This window comes from Microcebus murinus, chromosome 4 (genome assembly GCF_040939455.1).
Source record: "Microcebus murinus isolate Inina chromosome 4, M.murinus_Inina_mat1.0, whole genome shotgun sequence".
Classification (NCBI taxonomy): Eukaryota; Metazoa; Chordata; class Mammalia; order Primates; family Cheirogaleidae; genus Microcebus; species Microcebus murinus.
In genome coordinates, this window is record NC_134107.1 from 112,979,353 (window position 1) to 112,998,098 (window position 18,746).

An 18,746-nucleotide genomic window follows, 5' to 3' on the forward strand; every position below is an offset into this window, starting at 1 on the left:
CAGTAAGAGCAGCAGGGAGAGGGTTCCCAGCCAGCTGGGGTCCAGGGACCCCAGAGACCTATCTCCCGCCTGCTGTAGGGCTCCTTCCTCTCCAGGACACTGGCTCTCGCACCTCCCCATCCATTCCATCCATCCCTTCTCTTCAGAAGCCCTGGCTGCTGCCCTCCAGGTCAGCTGCCCCTGTGCTGGCCTCCCTCTGCTCCAGGCTGTCCCTGATGCTCCGGCCTCCCAGCGTCATCACCGGCTCGGCCCCACTTCCCGCCGTCCCGTGGAAGTGCCTCCCTACCCAGGCACCCAGCAGCAAGGTGGTCCTCAGGCTGCCCGGGTGGAGCTACTTTGTCTTGGGACCCACAGGAGACGGTTGCCCCACCCCCAAGCAGAAGACCAGGAAAGAGAATCAGGACATAGCCAGCCAGACTCTGCAGGGCCAACCAAGCCATGCCGGAGACTTGGGGGGGTCCTCTGACCCGGCTCCCCTGCCATGTTGGCCCCTGGCCTGTATCACTTGCTTCAATTAACTCCACTGTGGGCCCCTCCTCTCCCGGCAGACACGCCCCATCAAAGCACCAGCCCAGGGCACAGGCCTGCTCCCAGAGTCCCCTGTAGCCCACGCAGAGGCAACCCAGACAGTTGTCAGCCTCCTGCTGTGTTCTCCTGAGTCCCCTCATGGTCTACCCAAGTGCTGAGGGGTGGCATTCCTCTCCCCATCTCCTTTTCATGTTTAGCTGCTCACACTCGTCTGGAGCCCCCTGTCACCTTCCTCCCTCGGGGACTGAGACCCTCGTGCCTAATCCACCTTCTTGGATAGAGAGGAGGCAGCACAGGGACATGTCCCTAGGGAACATGGGAGAGATGCTCTGTTCTCAGGTGATCAGCCTGCACAGGTGGCCCAGGCCAGAGCTCAGGAGGCTGGGCAAGGAGGGAACACACACAGGCAGGACTCCACCCCAGGTCCACTTGTCCCCAGGGGTCCCCCCTTCTCTCCCCTACTCTCCTGCCTGAGGACCACTGTTCCGCTAAGATGGCACTCCTCCCCAGCTGTTAGCAACTCAAGGAAAGGGGACTTGCAGGATGCAGGGTCGGAAGAGACTGTGGACATGGCCACCCCAGCTCTCTAGGTTGACAGACGAGACTCTGGGGCTGTGAGGTGTTGAGGAACCTTCTGCCGTTGTGCTTTGGCTCAGGTCAGCTGAGGCAGGCCCTGAGTTTTTCTAAGAAAACTTAGTAGGAATCTGAGGAGAAATTAAAACCCAAATGAGTCGAGTTCAAAAGCTTAGAACCAATGACCTTCTGAAGCAATTTTTCTTCCTCGTGGAGTGCAGACCTAGATAGAGACAGACTGTCAGTCTGTCAGAGCAAGCCCACTGCGGTCAAGCCCAGTCCTCAGTCCTGATTGTGAGACCAGCCCAGACACCTCCCATCTTCAATCCCTGACTTTTTGCCACCCCACCTTCTCTCGGCCCCTCCCCTGTCACCTGCAGTGGTCTTGGCCACCAATCCATAGGCAGCAATTGAGTTAGTGTGCAGGTCCTAGGGTGGCAAAGGGATGTACCAGCACAGCCACCAACACTGCCAGCCAAGGGTGCCAGCTCCCTGCGGCCGGGGCAGGTGGCCATCCCCCCACTGACGGCCCCTCCCCAGCATCTCTGGAGCCCAGGGTTGGAGGCTTTCTTCTCTCTCTTTAAAGAAAACAGCACTGCGAAGCTAACCCACAGCCCTAGAACAAATGCCTCGCCATCCTCCAGCCAACCACGCTGCTAAATGCGGGTTGGTGGGGAGTGGCTCAGTCTTTGAAAGGAGCTTTCTTCGCCTTTAAGGTTTTGACCTGCTGCAGCGGCCCCTTCCCATGCAGCAATAGGAGCAAACACTGAACAGGGCTGGGTGCCAGGCTCTGCTCTGAGGCCTCTGCCCACATCGCTCAGCTAAACCCCATAACAACCCTCAGAGGTGGCCACTATTGTTAGCCCCATTTTACAGATATGAGAGGTAAAGTCAGCAGCTCAGAAGAAGTGATGAAGCCTGGACTCAAGCAATGGCAGTCTGGGCTGTCCAGAGCTTCTGGCATTTGGGAGATGCCATGTGACACAGAGGGCGGAGGGGCTGGGTGGGGTGGGAGTGGTGAGTGGGGTGTGGGGCAGTGAGAGGAGGCCTGGATTTACCCTGGCTCTGCAGTAGCTGCGTGTCCTTGGCCAGGTCACTTGACTCCTCTGGACCTCAGTGTCTCCATCTGTAAAATGGAGAGCTTGGCCTTGGTGGGCCCCTGCCCAGCATTCTCTAGTTCCATTCCTGACGGACTCTCCTGCCCAGCCAGGGCAGAAGTCCGACTTCTGGGGCTCAGCAGGGAGTGGGGCTTGCCCGCTGCAGCACTGGCCTCTCTTGCTGGAAGGGGTGCAGGGATGCTCAGAGGGCTGCCTAGAAGGAGAACAGCGGGCTTGGGGGAATCAAAGGAGTCCCTAGAGAGGTGGCAGGAGGGAGCTGTGACCCTGCCCCCGCCTCAGAGACCTGGAAACCTGGGGGCTACGAGCCCTGATGTCCAGCAGGCCCGGGGGAAGCTGCCTGGACTGAAACCTGTCTAGGAGCTGGTCATCCATGAGTGACCCTTGTGCACCTGGGAAAGGGACGAGAAGGAAAGGACAAACTCAACAAACCAGGGCAGTGACCCTTTTCAAAGAAAGACAGGACTTCCAACTCACCAGCTGCGGCATGATAAAGCACCCTGTCTAATGCCAGAGAGAGCTCAACTGTTCCGGCCTCGCCCTCCCCTCTGGTTTCCTCTCCACAGCCCTCCCTCCTCTGTGTCTGCCTGCCCTGCTCTCCCTCCCTTCCCTCCCTTGCCCCTCCCTGCCCTTCTCTCCACCCACCCACCCAGGGTCCTCCAGCCCAGCCTTTGCAGTCCCAGCTAGAGCTGACCCTTGCGGGACTCTGCCTGTGCCTGCCCAGGCCCCACCAGGCCAATTCCCAGGAGGGGCCACATGGCAGGGGCTGCACCAGAGAGCTGGGTGAGTCTTGTGGGGACAGTGGGCTGTCCCATCCCACGTCAGCTGTGCCCCTTTCTCTCCTGCAGAGTCCGTGCCGATGGCTGTCATCATCGGGGTGGCCGTAGGAGCTGGCGTGGCCTTCCTCGTCCTCATGGCAACCATCGTGGCCTTCTGCTGTGCCCGTTCCCAGAGAAGTACGGGAGGGAGACCCGGGATCTCAGGGAGGGGGACAGAGAAAAAGGCCAGGCTTAGGCTGCCCCGGAGAGCAAGTAAGCAGGAGTGCAACAAACGGGCCCTCGCGGGGCTGTGAGCTCCTGGGGCAGGGCTGGGTCTGACGCCGCGCCAGGTGCAGTGCCGGGCGCGGTGTTTGGCAGAGGGGGCCGCTCAGCTGGTGCTGCCGTGGACCAGACTGGAGTCTGTCTGCAGGGCAGTCAGCCAGCCCTGTGGGCTGGACACGTGTAGCACTGTCAGTTGGGGATGGTGTAGACATCTGGGGAGAGAAGAGGCAGTTTGATTCTTGCTCTCCCAGACCTGCTAGTCTGACCAGAAAGGCAGATCACCCACACGGGGAAAAAAGCATTCAAGGAATTGCTTTAAGCAGACTTTTAAGGTCTTCAGTCATTAGCAATAAAACTCTAGTGTTTGTGTGCTCTTGAAGGATTGCGTGTACGCCGAGTGTCCACAGCGGGCACAGCTCTTGTGTTACGTGGGATAGACATGTGCAAGGGTAAAGCAGGATGGCAGAGAAGTGAGATGATGGAGACAGTCTCCCAATCCACCTCTTCTACCAGCCAATCCTGAGCAAGCCACAGCTATTCCAGGCCTTGCTTTCCTCCTTTGTAGTAATAAAAGGACGGGATGATGTGGCCTTATGACCTTGCCCAGCCCTAACATCTATGAGTGTAATGCACAAAATGCATCACCAGAATCAGGCTGCTCCCTCCACCCCTCAGCAGCCCTCACAGGTGGACGAAGCTAAGCTGTGCCCCTTCCGGCGCACGCCAGCAGCCCTGGCGCCAGGACCTCCCTCACCACCCTCTCACCAGAAATTATAGGGGAGCATATTTTAGCAAGAATTTTCTAACAGAGCTCTCCAACTAGAAACAGGCCACCTCCTGCAGAAGTAGCAGAGCTGCCATCACAGAAGTGTCGACAGAGAAGCGGGGCCGCTGTGTGCCAGGGACGTTTCTGCTCGGGTGGGGGCTGGCCATGGGTGCCCGAAGGGCTCAGCACTGAGGCTTGCGGCTCTGTGAATGGAGAGCTCAGAGCCTGGCAGAGGGGCCGGAGAAGACTTCTGGAAGGAAGTGGGGATTCTGTAGGGTGAAGAGCTCAGTGAGGTGGCCAGGTAGCAGAGGACAGCCTGCAAGCCAGGGTGGACGGCTGAGGTGCACACAGTCGGGTGGGCAGCCCACCGCATGCGCGTCCAGGCGTCCTGTTGGGGGGAGATGCTGAGCTCAGAGGCTGGAGAGTGAACCCTGGGGCTTGGGCAGAGGTGGGGGTTTGTGGGGGAAGCTTGACATCTCAAAGGTAAGAACTGAATCTGTCATCTATATTTTCCTATTTTATGTCCAGATCTCAAAGGTGTCGTGTCAGCCAAAAATGATATCCGAGTGGAAATCGTCCACAAGGAGCCTGCCTCTGGCCGGGAGGCTGAAGAGCGCCCTGCCATCAAGCAGCTGATGGTGAGAGCGCTGCCGTGGCCCCCCCACCCCGCTCCCCGTCTCAGAAGCTTTGGGGACTGCGGTTTCTCAATGCCCTAGATGCTTCCAAGAAGCAGAGCACCAGTCAGGGTGCACCCCTGCCCTCCTGCTCCCAGTCGGCCAAGCACACACTCTCATCCAGGGACACTGCTGTGCGCCTGCTGTGCTGAGCATGGTGTTCTGGGAGACTCAGACATCCAAGGTGCAGTCCCAACCTTCAGAGAACCTGATTATTCATTCAGTGAGGAGAAAAGACACATGCATAAATTGCCCTAATATGTTGGTATATAACATATAATTCTGCACACATACACATGAAGATGTAATATTAATAGATTTTCAGTATGTACCCCTCCCACTCCCCATCCAAAAAAAAAAAAAGTTTGCAAGAGGCATAGGCTCCTTGGGAACTGGGTTACTCACAGAAGCAAACTCATAACTTCTCCAACACCTTGTCCCAATCCCCACGTTTGGCCCATAATCCACCCAGCTGTCCCAGCAGAAACCCAGACAGTGGTGCTAGAAGCTTTTGGTACATGCTGTGTCATGGCTGTCATATGCTGGAGTAGCAGCAGCAGAGCAGGGGTAAAGAGCACAGGCCTCTCTGTGCCTCAGTGTCCCCATCTATGAAATGAAGGTAATGCACACAAGGCCATGGTGAGGGGCAAATGGGTGGGTAAAACCCTAAAGAGCTTGGAGCACGTGGAATACAGCGCTCAATAAACGCCAGCCACTCGTGCTGCTAGATGGGAGCAGCGCTGCCAGGCCCATCCCCCGGTCGCCAGAGCCTACACGCCCCTGGCAGAAGCTCCCAAATGTGTACTGAACTGAACTGACTTTTCCCTCTGCCACTATTTCTCTGTCCAGTCAATTTTTAGGTTCTGTCAACTCCACTCCGTGTGCCCCGCCCTCCTCCACTGTCACCTCCTCACTTGGGGCCTTCCTTCCCTGGGCCATCGCAGCAGCCTCCTCCACTGTCACCTCCTCACTTGGGGCCTTCCTTCCCTGGGCCATCGCAGCAGCCTCCTCCACTGTCACCTCCTCACTTAGGGCCTTCCTTCCCTGAGCCATCGCAGCAGCCTCCTCCACTGTCACCTCCTCACTTGGGGCCTTCCTTCCCTGGGCCATCGCAGCAGCCTCCTCGTTGATCTCAACATTCTAGTCTTTTGTCACTTTTCTCAGCCACCTTCTAGGGCCCTGAAGAAGGGGTCCCTCTAAAATACAACTCCGATGCTGTTACTGTCCTACTTAGAATCCCTTGGTGGCTCCGTGTCCGGTGGATAAAGTCCTGCCGCCCAGCGAGCCATCCACGCCCTCACTGTGAGGTGGCTGCCAACCTTCCCAGCTCTGTCTCCCAGCCAGGCACATCTGGCCCCAGACACACCACGGAGCTGTGACTCCTGGCCTTCAAGTCTCTCATGCCGCAAAGGCCTGTGCTACGCTGCTCCCTCGGCCTGTTGATTTTGTCTGTTGAATTTCACATTCTCCTGTAAGAATCAACTCAAATGCCAACAACATAATTTTGTGCTTGTACCTCTCCTGCAAGCCAAGCTGTGCACTCTGCTCTCCCGAAACACTCTGCATGCGCCTCTTTTATAGTGCAGTCCTCTAATTACATGCCAGCCTCCCCGATGATCCCAGAGCTGCTCAAGGGCAAAGGTCACGTTCCTGAGTCTGTGCTTGTCTGGTTCCTCCGCCCTGACATAGTGTCTGGTGCAGAAGAGTGTCTAGTTTTACAAGGGAGGAAGCCACAGCCTAGATCTGAGAAGGGATGAATGTCTCTGCACATACACTTCATCAGGTCTGTCCTTCATCCCAAATGGGACCTCAAATTCCCTTCTGTCCTGTTGCCTCTGAGTGTCTCCACATCACCCAACCCTAACCCTCAGGAACAGATAAGGGCACTCAGCAGTCAGGTGAGAGCAGGGGCCAACTCGGCAGAACAGACTTGCTCAGGGCTCTGTGGCTGAGCCTCACTTGGGGAGATCACTCCCTGACTCCATCACCCCTGGCCCTGAGATGGCCCCTTCACCAAGGAGAGGCAGCTTAGGGGTTGAATTTGGTGGGAAAGAAGGACCCCAACCCAGAGAGAGACAGAGCGTTTACTGGCAAATGAAATACTTTGGTGGATTCCCTGGCGCTCCAAAAAGAGATGAGGAAGACAAGTTGCAAGGGAGAAACAACCACCCAGCCCAGCAAGCAGGGGAGGGGCCTGGGTTAGCCGGCACGGCTGCAGCAGCGGTGCGTGGCACAGGCTGAGCATCACGTGGCCACTCTGAGTAACTCGTGCGCCGCAGTGTGTAGGGGTGTGCTTTGCTCCTCTTATGCCCTGTAACTGTCTTAACGTTCAGTAATTGACAGCTAAGTCACCGGTCCACTGACTCCACATAAACGTAACGTTTGGGACAGCTCTGCTGTGTGCCAGGCACTGTGCTAGACATGGGTGAATCAAAGAGTAAGAGATTCTATTCCAAAAGCATTTTGGTCAGTGACCACATGTGCAGGGCCCTGGACCAGGTGTGCTGGAGACCCGAGAGAAGGAAGTGATCTGTGCTCTCAGGCTGGTTGGCATCCAGTAAGGAAGCTAACTTCTCAGTGCCTCCAAGTCACTGCTGTGTGTAACAGGTGCGGCCTGCGTCGCCAGCGTCTCACGTGCGGTTATCCCTCGTGATTCCTTCTCAAGGCCTTCATCAGGCCCTGGCGCTGGCTGATGGACCGCTCAAGGAGCCGACCTGTGCCCAGGGGTTGCTACTCTGTAGTCACTTACCCACAAATCCATCTCCCTGAGAAGCAGAGCTGCATCTTAATGTGTCTTCATGTGTGTACCCCTGGCCCTAGCACAGTGCTGGCCTATAATAAATGCTCAATGAATTGAATTGAATGTGAGATTTCTCAAGGTAATGCCCTACCCCAGGTGAAGAAAGTGTGGCCTCAGAGACCTGCCCATGCCCCATCCACCCACCCCTGTGCCTGCCTATCTCTTAGGATGGGGGTCCAGGAACTGACCCTGACTCTGTCCTTTGCCTTCTGTGGCCCAGGCAGCGAGGGTGGGGGTGGGGGAACATATGGCAATCTTTTGAGTTTATTTCCCCATCTTTTCCTTGGGGAAAGTGGAGGTTAGCCCACTTCCTCTCCACTGAGCAGCCGTCTTGCACTGTAGATGGACCGGGGTGAATTCCAACAAGACTCAGTACTGAAGCAGCTGGAAGTCCTCAAAGAAGAAGAAAAAGAGTTTCAGAACCTGAAGGTAAGACGAGCCATAAGTTATCAGACACAGCCTCGGGGTCTGTCTCCAGCTCTGATGAGCCAATCCCCAAATCCCTGAGAGGACAGCAGCAAATAGGAGAAGGGCCAGAGGCAGCCTGGAGACTCGTGCCTACCCACCCTAAGTGGGACACTGCGCCCGAAGCACCTGCTTTCTCCGCCCCAGCACTGAGAGGGCTGAGGCTGGGTCCCCACCTTCTCTCCCACAGCCTCCTCACACCTAGATTTCAAAATTATGCATCTCTGTCCTGGATAAAAATAAAAAACAATCAAAATCCAATTTTCAAGTGATTTTACACTGTCCTGACACAGACCTTGGCCAGAGCTTTTGCTCGCCTCCCGCTTGCCCTCACCCCTGCCTGCCGCTCAGACTGGCCAGCCCTCTGTACCTGGGTTCCTGCTCACCTGCCGCCCACGGCCTACACTCCCCCCTCCCCGGTGGTTCCCTTCCTCTGCCTTGCCCCTCCCTCCCTGTGTGAGGCAGCACCAGGAAGGCTGCTCTGGGTGACGCTCTGTCACTCCTGCCCACCCAGGACCCCACCAACGGCTACTACAGTGTCAACACCTTCAAAGAGCACCACTCCACCCCGACCATCTCCCTCTCTGGCTGTCAGCCAGACCTGCGTCCTGCAGCCAAGCAGCGCGTGCCCACGGGCATGTCCTTCACCAACATCTACAGCACCCTGAGTGGCCAGGGCCGCCTCTACGACTACGGGCAGAGGTTCGTGTTGGGCATGGGCAGCTCCTCCATCGAGCTCTGCGAGCGGGAGTTCCAGAGGGGCTCCCTCAGCGACAGCAGCTCCTTCCTGGACACGCAGTGTGACAGCAGCGTCAGCAGCAGTGGCAAGCAGGACGGCTATGTGCAGTTCGACAAGGCCAGCAAGGCCTCCGCCTCCTCTTCCCACCATTCCCAGTCCTCTTCGCAGAACTCTGACCCCAGCCGGCCCCTGCAGCGGCGGATGCAGACCCACGTCTGAGGATCGCACACACACGGGAGGGGACCAGCCGGGAAGAGGGCACTGTTCTGGGTCTCCAGGCACTAGGGGTACTTTGCAGAGGACCCCAGAACTGGCCACCTCCAGGACAGCCCCCCAGAGTTTCTGCCACCACTTTCCTTTGCAGCTGTAACCAAGCACAAATCCGGGTCCCAGCTGCAGTGCGCCAGAGGCAGGTGGATGGGGACGCACAGAGGACGCAGCCGAGTGAGTGCACTTAGTGCTGGACGCCCTTGTCCCCACCCCTTTCCTGGAGGCCCCTCTCCACCTGCTCCTCCCACAGGCACAAGTGGCAGCTGTAACTTTGCTTTCATGAAACTGCCGACCACACTCCGGTCACCAGGGGCTCTACCCCTTGCCATCAGTAAGCCCTACCCCTGTGCCTGTGCTCCCTCTGTGCAGCCCTGGGGGAGGGAGGAAGTTCTTCCCCACGCTGAGCTGCGAGACCGGGGCTCCCCTGCTGCTCACAGCGCACACTGTGGAGGCTGAGAAGCCAGAAATGGCCCTGGCCAGACAGGCGCGTCTCAGCACGCTAGCCAGAGCCCACCCCCAATTTGGTGTCTTGTGTCCATACTCTCACAGTTCTGTCCTTGGACTTGATGCCTCTGAGCTCTAAGGTGGGACTGGCCCAACTGGAGCCTGGAGTGCTGGAAGGGGGGAGGAAGGAGGGGGAGAATGTGAGCACTGGGGAGCCTGCCCGACACGCTCTTGGCTAGGCTTTGTGCTTCAGGGCCTCCTCACCAGCCCTGCTTTCTGTGCCCCCCCCAGCACAAGCCCTGGTAATATAGAAGTGTGAGGGCCTCTCTGGTCAGGGTTCTTTGAAGTTATGGAGAGTGTTTCCTGGGAGGTGCCAGGTTTGAGGGGCCTGGAGGTCAGGTCTTGAAGACGGCGAGATGTACGTTCTTAGCTGACGGACACAAGGACAATGATCCTGTCTTCAGTAAGACTCCATGAGCAAGAGAGAAAGTGTCCTGCACCTCACCCTCCTGTTCACCACCTGAGAATAAATGCTAGGGCTATTACTCCAACAAGTCCATTCTGCCCTTTTGTTCCTGCAGAGCCACAGGAAGAGCCTACGTGCTCAGGGTATGCTTTGGGAACCCCAGGTGTTTGCCCTTCTTTGATTCAGTTTTCCTAAACAAGGCAGGCAGTTGACAGCTCTGGTTGTGGTGGCAATAACACCCACAGGCAGACTCCTCTCCTTTGTGGATGGCCCAACCTAGAGGATATGCAAAAGAGGACTCACCAACCACCTGACTCACACCAAATACAGCTCAGAGGCAAAGTGATCATACTGGACATTGGCCAGGTCCTTCTAGACCTTTTCTGTCAGCAATATTCTGCAGGGAAAGTTCCCTTCACTAGAGGCTCAGAGGAGGAGTCCCTCTTGAAGGAGTCTAGACCACTAAGCATCTAATACTCTAACTTGAGACTCAGTGTTCTGAGAATGGCTTTGCTGGGTGGCAGCTTGGTGTAGGCATGGCAGACGGGTAGATAAATGGGCAAGTGAGAACACTAGTTCCAGGATTCAAGTGGAACTTGGAAGAACCCAAACTGTCCCTCAGCTTGGAGTTTCCTCATCAGTTGTAGACTTTTCTTCTCCAGTTTTTCCTGGTAGTACCTTACCCATCATGAAAACCTTTATCACACACGTCTGTGCTTCTTTCTAGACACTGGTTCCTTGAGTGGGCCCAAGTCAGGTTGTATACATAGCCTTCATAGCTCCTCCACTCAGAGGGATTTTTTGCTTTGACCATATTTCTTAGTGCTTCAAAGTCCCCCAGTTCCCTGGATATCTTCCTTCACAGCCCCGAAGCCCAAGGGAGTAAACACTGATCAGAAATGTAGTTGTACATCCTCATCCCACATCCTGCTCTCGGAACCACCTGGCCTGGCACAGGTGCCAGAATGTCAGCCCCTGCCCTCTTTAGGTTAATCGCAGCAATGTTTCCCTCTTCCCATAGATGTTTTCCCTTTGCCAACAGGGAAAGAGGATCAAAGACCATATGCAAAATGCCTTGGCATGCTAGAATAAGAAAGAAGATGACTTAAGAGGATTTGTCCACTAATTTCTCCTTGTCTTCCCCACCTTGGAGAGGGGACAGTCTACCTCTTAATCCTCACCACAGCCTGCCTTGCTCCTTGTCCCTATCTCTGTCCCCCCACCCACAGAGCTAATAGGATAAAGGTGCCCATTCTTTCCTGGAACTCAAGGTTATAACAGAACAACCAGAAGAAAAGGGAAGAAATCTGCTCTCTTGTAGAACACAATGAGCTTCCTCCTGTGCCCTGAGCACTCCCAGGGTAAGAATATGGACTAGCACAGAAGCTGAGCAGAGAGCGCCAGGACAGCTGGGCTATACAGCGCCCAACCCTCTGGGCTCTCTCCAGTACACACATACAGCAAAGAACCACTGAAGGGACAGGAGGCACAAGTGCAGTCTTTGTGAGATAGAACAGCATGGAGGGAAAAACCGAGGGGGAACTGGGGACTCTGGAACATTGAGAAGGAGCCACACTGAGCTATGTGCATCTTTCAGCTGTCTCCAGCCCTAGTCCCTTCTCACAAAGGAGTAAGGATGCAGAAAAGCTGGTAAAGGGAGCTCGTTTTTTTTTAAGAAAAAAAAAAGGCAGTGGGAAGCCCTGAATTTCCCTTTAGGTGATTGCACATTAAATAAAATGAGTGCTGTACATTAGTAATCTTATTTAATCTTCACAATTCTACAACGTATCACCATTTTACACATGTGGGAATTAGGCTTAAAGGCAGCACAAGACTTGCCCAAGATCAAGACCTAACAAGTGGCAAACATAAGATTTAAATGCACGTGATTTCCACTACAAGACCCTATAGTGCAAACTCAAGGCCACTCTCATCCTAGAGTGTGGATGGTCTGTGAGTGCCCACTCTGGGGCAGGCTGGGCAAGGATGAGCCTCCACTCTGTTAGGAAGGGAGGACTGGCATCCTGGGAAGACCACAGCTCAGCTCCCTGGGAGACAAAGCTATGCTGTGTATCCAATCACCCCCACCCCTAGCAAGGCCAGGATCCAATTTTCTGATAGCTTTAAACTTCATTATTGGCTCAGAGGCACTGGATGGGAGCCCAGTTTCTATTCTCAGGCCACTATCAGTCTGCAAAGGCCAGGGTTATTTCCACCACGTCTTCAACTTCCCTGCAATAGGAATTGTTCTCATATGAAGAGCTAAAATGTCATATCAAATCCGTTTCTGATGAAGCCTATTTAAACAAATCCTCTTAAGCAATAGGCCACGAAGCCGCCTTTACCTTTCCAGCACAGAAAGGACCCAGGAAACGAAAACAATATGAGGCAGTCCTTGGAGATTTCTCAGAGCAGGAGAACAGGGGCTGACAGGAATTCCATTTCTTACTTCCTGGCTGGAGAGGAGTGTGAGGACAGTATTTGCTGTCACCACGGCCAGCCGAAGCTGCAAGGTGCACACCGCAGGTTCGACTCACTCTTCCCAGGTTTCCTGTGTGTGGTCTGTGACGGCCCCAGAAAGAAAAAGATGAAGTGGAGTCCTGCGATCTTCTCTAGGAACTTTCCCTATAAAACACTCTTTATTAGATAAAAATATAACTATTTAAATAACTATCTTAATTCACATATAGATGTTTATTTAAAATACCACTTGGGCCGGGCGCGGTGGCTCACGCCTGTAATCCTAGCACTCTGGGAGGCCGAGGCAGGCGGATCGCTCAAGGTCAGGAGTTCAAAACCAGCCTGAGCAAGAGCGAGACCCCGTCTCTACTATAAATAGAAAGAAATTAATTGGACAACTAAAAATATAGAAAAACTTAGCCGGGCATGGAGGCCCATGCCTGTGGTCCTAGCTACTCGGGAGTCTGAGGCAGGAGGAGGATCACTTGAGCACAGGAGTTTGAGGTTGCTGTGAGCTAGGCTGATGCCACAGAACTCTAGCCCGGGCAACAGAGTAAGACTCTGTCTCAAAAAAATAAATAAAATAAAATAAAATAAAATAAAATAAAATAAAATGCCACTTGTTGTGTCTAAAGAAACAAACCTTTAGATTTCAGCCAATGACATCTCAACGAAATCTTGAATTTTACTTCCTCTTTAAAAAAGTCTTTTAAAAACCTCTTATCTGAGCTGTTTTTAGGAGCTGTAACCACATACCAGTTATTTGCAGCGTTGACATCAAAACAGCAGCAGTCTCAGGGGCCACTGAGAAGCTCTCTCTTGCTGATAGTGGCTTCTCACCTCCAGTAGGCCCAGCCATCCTTTCCCCAACCTTATGTGTTCCAGTCTCCTAACCAGGTCACAAACTGGGAATAGTGAAAACATGACAAGCTACTCTTCTTTCTAAAAGTAAGGAATTATTCTCTTGGATGAGTAGGACCTCTCTAACTGCTGTTCTTCCTTGGCCCACTCCCTCTTCTCCAATGGCAAGGTCTCTGGCACAAGGAAAGCTCTCATTACTACAACACAAGCCCTACAGTCTTTCTACCACAACAGCCCTCATCTTTCAAGGCCTTGTGCGAACATTGACCATTCGCAAGATAGGTCGTCGAATTGTGGCCTCCCTCCCTGGTTATATTTGTGCCTCTGCCAGAATCTGCCTGTCTCTCCATGTTCCCAATGCACTTCTGTGGGGCAGTCCACTCAGCCCACCCACAGAACCAGGACATCCTCAACCCCTGGGCAGCAAGCTTCCTTGAGCTCCCTGACTGCAGAATATCAGACAAGCAAAAGCATTTCCTTCCTCTGCTACTTAACCTTATGGCCCTTGGCAATATCTTGGAATGCTATGAGAACATTCAAAGAATGCTTCTTTATAATTGTCTTCTTTATGGTGGGTCTAAAATATTAATGTTCAAAAAGGAGGTAAGTGAAGTCTTAGGAAGTCCAGATCTTCATTGGGAGAATTGGGATCTTAAATGCAGTTTCTCTCAAATCTATTTCTAAATGTGCAGGAGAAAAAGTACTACTCAAGATAGGAGTTGAATATAGGAAATCCCCTAAAGCAATGGTCCCCAACCTTTTTGGCACCAGGGATCAGTTTCATGGAAGACAGTTTTTCCACAGACGTGATGGGGGAGCAGTTGGGGACCTCAGCCCTAAAGGTCATCTACATGTCATTAGGCAAAAACAAGTTCAGGTAGACTAAGTGAAAGATACCACCTTCACCATCTCTGCAAGAAATGAAAGGGCCAGGGCTCTGCGGCGTAAAGACTAGGAAGCATATTCACGACATTAACGGGCACTGCACTTGAGAGAGCCACTGGAAGAAGGCAGCAAGTAGAGATGACATGATATAGATAGGGATTCAGGACTTCTAAAGCAGAATTTTCAGATAAGGACTTTCTGTTTGACTTTTAATTAAAAAGTCTCTCTAGCTCTCCTGCCATATAAGCACTACATCAGTGCAACATAAATCCACAGAGGAAACGTGAGCACAGAACTGGAAGTAATCTCCTTACCAGACTCCAACTGTACTCTTGGTATGTTTTTTCCTCAAGTAAAGCAGTTATATGCTTACTAAGAAGAGTAAGTTTTTTTTGTTTTTTTGTTTTTTTGGCGACAGAGTCTCGCTCTGTTACCCAGGCTAGAGTGCCGTGGCGTCAGCCTAGCTCACAGCAACCTCAAACTCCTGGGCTCAAGCAATCCTCCTGCCTCAGCCTCCCGAGTAGCTGGGACTACAGGCATGCGCCACCATGCCCTGATAATTTTTTCTATATATTTTTAGTTGGCCAATTAATTTCTTTGTATATTTTTAGTAGAGACGGGGTCTCGCTCTTGCTCAGGATGGTTTTGAACTCCTGAGCTTGAGCAATCCTCCTGCCTCAGCCTCCCAGAATGCTAGGATTGGCATACAGGCGTGAGCCACTGTGCCCAGCTGAGAAACATTTTTAACCACTTTGGTGCGGCGCTCACAGCCGCGAAGCCTTGCCCACAGCCGGCACTCACAGTCCGAACGATGGCTTGTGCATTGACGACAAAGCCGTTCTGCTCTTGTGTGATTAGGAAAGCCTGAAAGCACTGAAAGCTTGTTTTACTTTACAGGCAGCTTTACTTGTAATGTAAACCAGAATAGGTAACATATACATATGTTTTCATTATGTTATTTTTTAATGTTCACAATTTTATTTTGATAAATGAAAAATTAGAAAAGTCATATCACGGCTGTCGGCTAAAGTCGATGTTCGGCTGTGCGCCTTCACATCACAGCTGTTGGCTAAAGTCGACGTGAGCGTTCATCTGTGGCTGTCGACTATAATTGACGCTATAGTCGACGCTCATACTGAAGTGGCTAAGCAAGTGAAGCCACTCCCTAAGTGTTAAAGTTGGTGATGTATGTACATAGTGTTGGGGAGCCTCAGAATGATGGACATTTCTGTAAGAACTCAGTGCAGTGATTCCAACTTCCATCCTCTATGGCTGCATCAACATCCCAGCCTCCTCTCAGTCTCCCCACCCAATACCACCGTCCCAGCCCCCCAAGGCTCTTAAGAGGAAGCTACACCTCTGTTCAGAGGGTAGGTGTTTAAATTGTTAGCCTTTCCTGGGAACCTGAAATGGGGAAAGAAACAGCACCTGCCTTTCCCAAAGTTGATTTTTCCCTAAAAACTTTTGTCAAACCCTTTTGCACTAACTCTGTTAGTACTATGGTGTGTCCCAGCTGCTTCCCACTCTCTGTGGTCCCTTTAAGTGAAGAAGCTCTCTCACTGCTATTCTTCCAATACATTTGGGCTTCTTCCAAATCTGTCATCTAGTAAGACTCAAAGTTGATGTCCCCTTATTTCTTGGATGCAAGATCCCAAAGATCTCTAAGAGAGGTAAACTCATTGAGAAAGAACTGGATAGGAAAACTGGCTGTAACTACAGACACACACCATACCCCTCCTTAAACTTTTAAGTTGGAAAGAAAATCTGATTTCTTGGAAGCATGTCTGGTACAGAACCACGGGAATGTTCAAAACTAACTAGTTTTATGAAACTATAATTAAGACTTCAAAAAGGTCAAAGGGTTTAGAGGAGAGCTTACCAACTCTTGAGGTTGTATTAATCTTTAGGAACCTACTGTGGTATGCTAGATTTCACTGAAATGGATGTCTCACAAGAAACCTTTCTCAAAAACCCCTAAAGGTGTCTGACTTCAGCTTGAAAACCACTGCTAGGTAGCAGTTTGTTCATTGTTTGAGTCATTCCAATGATGTCTTACCTTCCTCACTTAGCTCCTGGGTGATTTGAAAACAAAGACGATTTTGTAACCAGCCATGTTACTCACTACCTGGGCAACTATTTGGCCCTACAAACGTACCCCGCCAGTATTTTCCATCATGCAAGGCAGCTGGGAAAATTTCCCAGTATTTTCCATCGTGCAAGGCAGCAGCAGAGCTTTACTGGGCTAACTAAATGACAGAGCAGGGAGGAGAACCGTCTGCATTTTGTGTGCACTACACCTTACTGCCTCCCAGACAGAACTGCTATCAAGCTCAAACTTTTCGTAGGCTAGACAGTCTCTGGAATAAAGCGATCGCGTGTACTGATGCCCCTGGAAAGTGTAAATAAAAATCTGAAGTGTCCAAAATCATGGCATACCATGTGATGTGAATATAGAATATCATTTGAATGTGTTCCTGCACGACCTAAACTCTAGTCTTGCTCAGGAAGGTGGTCGAGCTGGGAGTCCCTTCTCCCCCTGGGCCTCAGTTTCCCCTCTGTGGAGGAGGGCTGGACTTCCAGAGCTGGAACTACTGGGGCCGACCCTTTGCCCTCGGGCAGTCTGACTCTGGCTCGCCCCGCCCCCCGGGAGGCCAAGCAGTCACGTGACGGCCCGCGGGCGTCCCTCTGCAGCCGTCGCCAGAACTTGAGCCGTTTGCCAGGGAAGCGCCGGCCGCGCATGAGGCGTGCGCCAGGTCAACGTCCCAAGAGGCTTCGGGCGGAGGCCGGCAGGCTGGCCAGAGCTCCACAGGGACTACGACAGCCACCGCCCGTTCCCACAGCAGGAGGGCCAGCCTGGCGCCGGTGCAGACCACGCATGCGCGGCCACACCCCCAAAGAGTGACTTCCCCTGCCGCCCGCCGGAGGGTACTGCGCGTGCGCCTGCGCCTGCGCCGCGCGGCTCCTGGGCTCCAGGGATTAGCGTGGGGCTTACACGCGGCCCGCAGGGCGGAAAGGGGCTCTGGAGATTATCCTAGTCTAGGCCACTAGAGCAGCGGTTCCAGGCGCTTGTTAAAATCCAGATTCCCGGGCCCATCCCCAGCGGCCTGCGTAAAACCCGGGAACCTCCATTCTTGGGTGTCCCCACTGGCCGACCTGCCCGCCCGCGTCGCGGAGTGTAGGAATTGGGGCCCACGTGTGGGGCGGTTAGCGCCTCACCGCGTGAGGACTGGCGGGGGGCGCCCCCGCTGCTCTCCCCACCGGGCCGCCCTGGAGGTGGCTACGCCATAGCAGGTCTGTCTGGGTGTACCCCGCATAGTGTTCTCTTGTCTGCACGCCGTAATCACAAACAACCCAACGAGAATGTAGCATGCTCCTGTGTGTGTGTGTGTGTGTGTGTGTGTAGTGTGGGGGATGGTCTGGCCCATCCCCGTGCGTTGGATTCTGGCTCAAGTTTGGGCACGTTCAGTACAGGCAGTGGCCTCGGTCCAGGACAGCTGCATTATGTGCACAGACAGCTACTTTCGATGGTCCTGGGCGGGGAAGTGGACATTCCCTTGCATACATTCCGGGTGAGCAGAGCTGAGATCCCCTACCCCCGCCCCAACTCACACACCGCTGTTGGAGTTGGCAAGGTTCCTCCCAGAACAAAACCTGGGAGGCAGCGCTAGCCCTTATGGAGGAGAGGGGGCTTGGGTGCAGGTGCCGGGGTCCTATTTGCTCTGAGTCCCCTCCCCCAGGGGGAGGGCAGTGGGCAAAGGAGCCAGGCCTGAGAGCAGGGCCGTCCTGTGGAATGAAGCTGGGTGTTCTCAAGGCCGTGCCAACCCCCTCTTGAGAACTGTGTCATCTTCCTCTGTTCCTCCCAAATCACTGTCCTCTTTATCCGTCCTGGCCCAGCCTGGCTTGTCTCAAAACCTCAAGGCTGCAACTCTTTCCAAGCCAGCCAGAAACACAGCTGTGAGTTTCATTCCCCATGAGGGAGTTCCAACTCTCTCTCCTGGCTCCAGATGTGAAGAAACAGCTGTGGGGGTGGCGGGAAGCCCAGCTGGCAGCTAAGCAGAGGCCTGGGAAGACGGAGAACAAAGGCGGGAGAGAGATACAGGGCAGGGCTGTTAGGGTTCTAGAGACCTAGGAAAAAACCAGTTTTATCCCCTGGCCTTGCAACGGACTGGCAGGCCTTCCCAAATCCCTGCAACACTGCTCCCCAGCCCTGCCCACCCCATCCTGGCAGCCTGGGTCACTGTCGGGACCTTCTATAAACTCCATTTTCTAGTTCCCCTTAATCTGAGAAGGGAAACTTGGCTTTCTTTGTCTGACCCCACCCCTGTCCTTAAAACACACTCACATGAGATTTTGGTAACTGAAGAATGGTAAGGGAGAGAGGAAGGAAGATGGAAGAGGACCTGCCACTCCCACCTGGCATCCTCAGCCCCTCCCTCCCTCCCTCTGGGAAGTAATCCGAATGCAGGAGCCAGGCCCAGTGTCTGAACACAGGCCTGCTGCAGGCACTGCTGGCTTGCCCACGATGCCAGGTAGATAATGCGACTGGGCACCAAGCGCTGTGCTGTACCCAAGAATCAACTGCTTCCTGAATTGCCATGCTGCTATCATACCCCCACCTGTTCCCTCCCCAACCTAAAAGGATGCAGGGCATCACAACTGC

The 18,746-nt window shown here is 53.5% G+C and overlaps 1 protein-coding gene across 2 annotated transcripts in view; it reads left to right on the forward strand.

Annotated features, from left to right (window-relative positions):
* Nucleotides 1–14,505, forward strand: part of KIRREL3 (kirre like nephrin family adhesion molecule 3) — a 582,189-nt gene extending 567,684 nt beyond the window's left edge. For both annotated transcript variants that reach the window (XM_012772310.3, XM_012772311.3), the window contains 4 exons: nucleotides 3,065–3,172; nucleotides 4,551–4,660; nucleotides 7,839–7,925; nucleotides 8,476–14,505. In XM_012772310.3, coding sequence (XP_012627764.1) covers nucleotides 3,065–3,172; nucleotides 4,551–4,660; nucleotides 7,839–7,925; nucleotides 8,476–8,919 — 749 coding nt within the window. In that variant the 3' untranslated portion in view covers nucleotides 8,920–14,505. The remainder of the gene's footprint in view (nucleotides 1–3,064; nucleotides 3,173–4,550; nucleotides 4,661–7,838; nucleotides 7,926–8,475) is intronic.
* The last annotated feature ends 4,241 nt before the right edge of the window (nucleotides 14,506–18,746 follow it).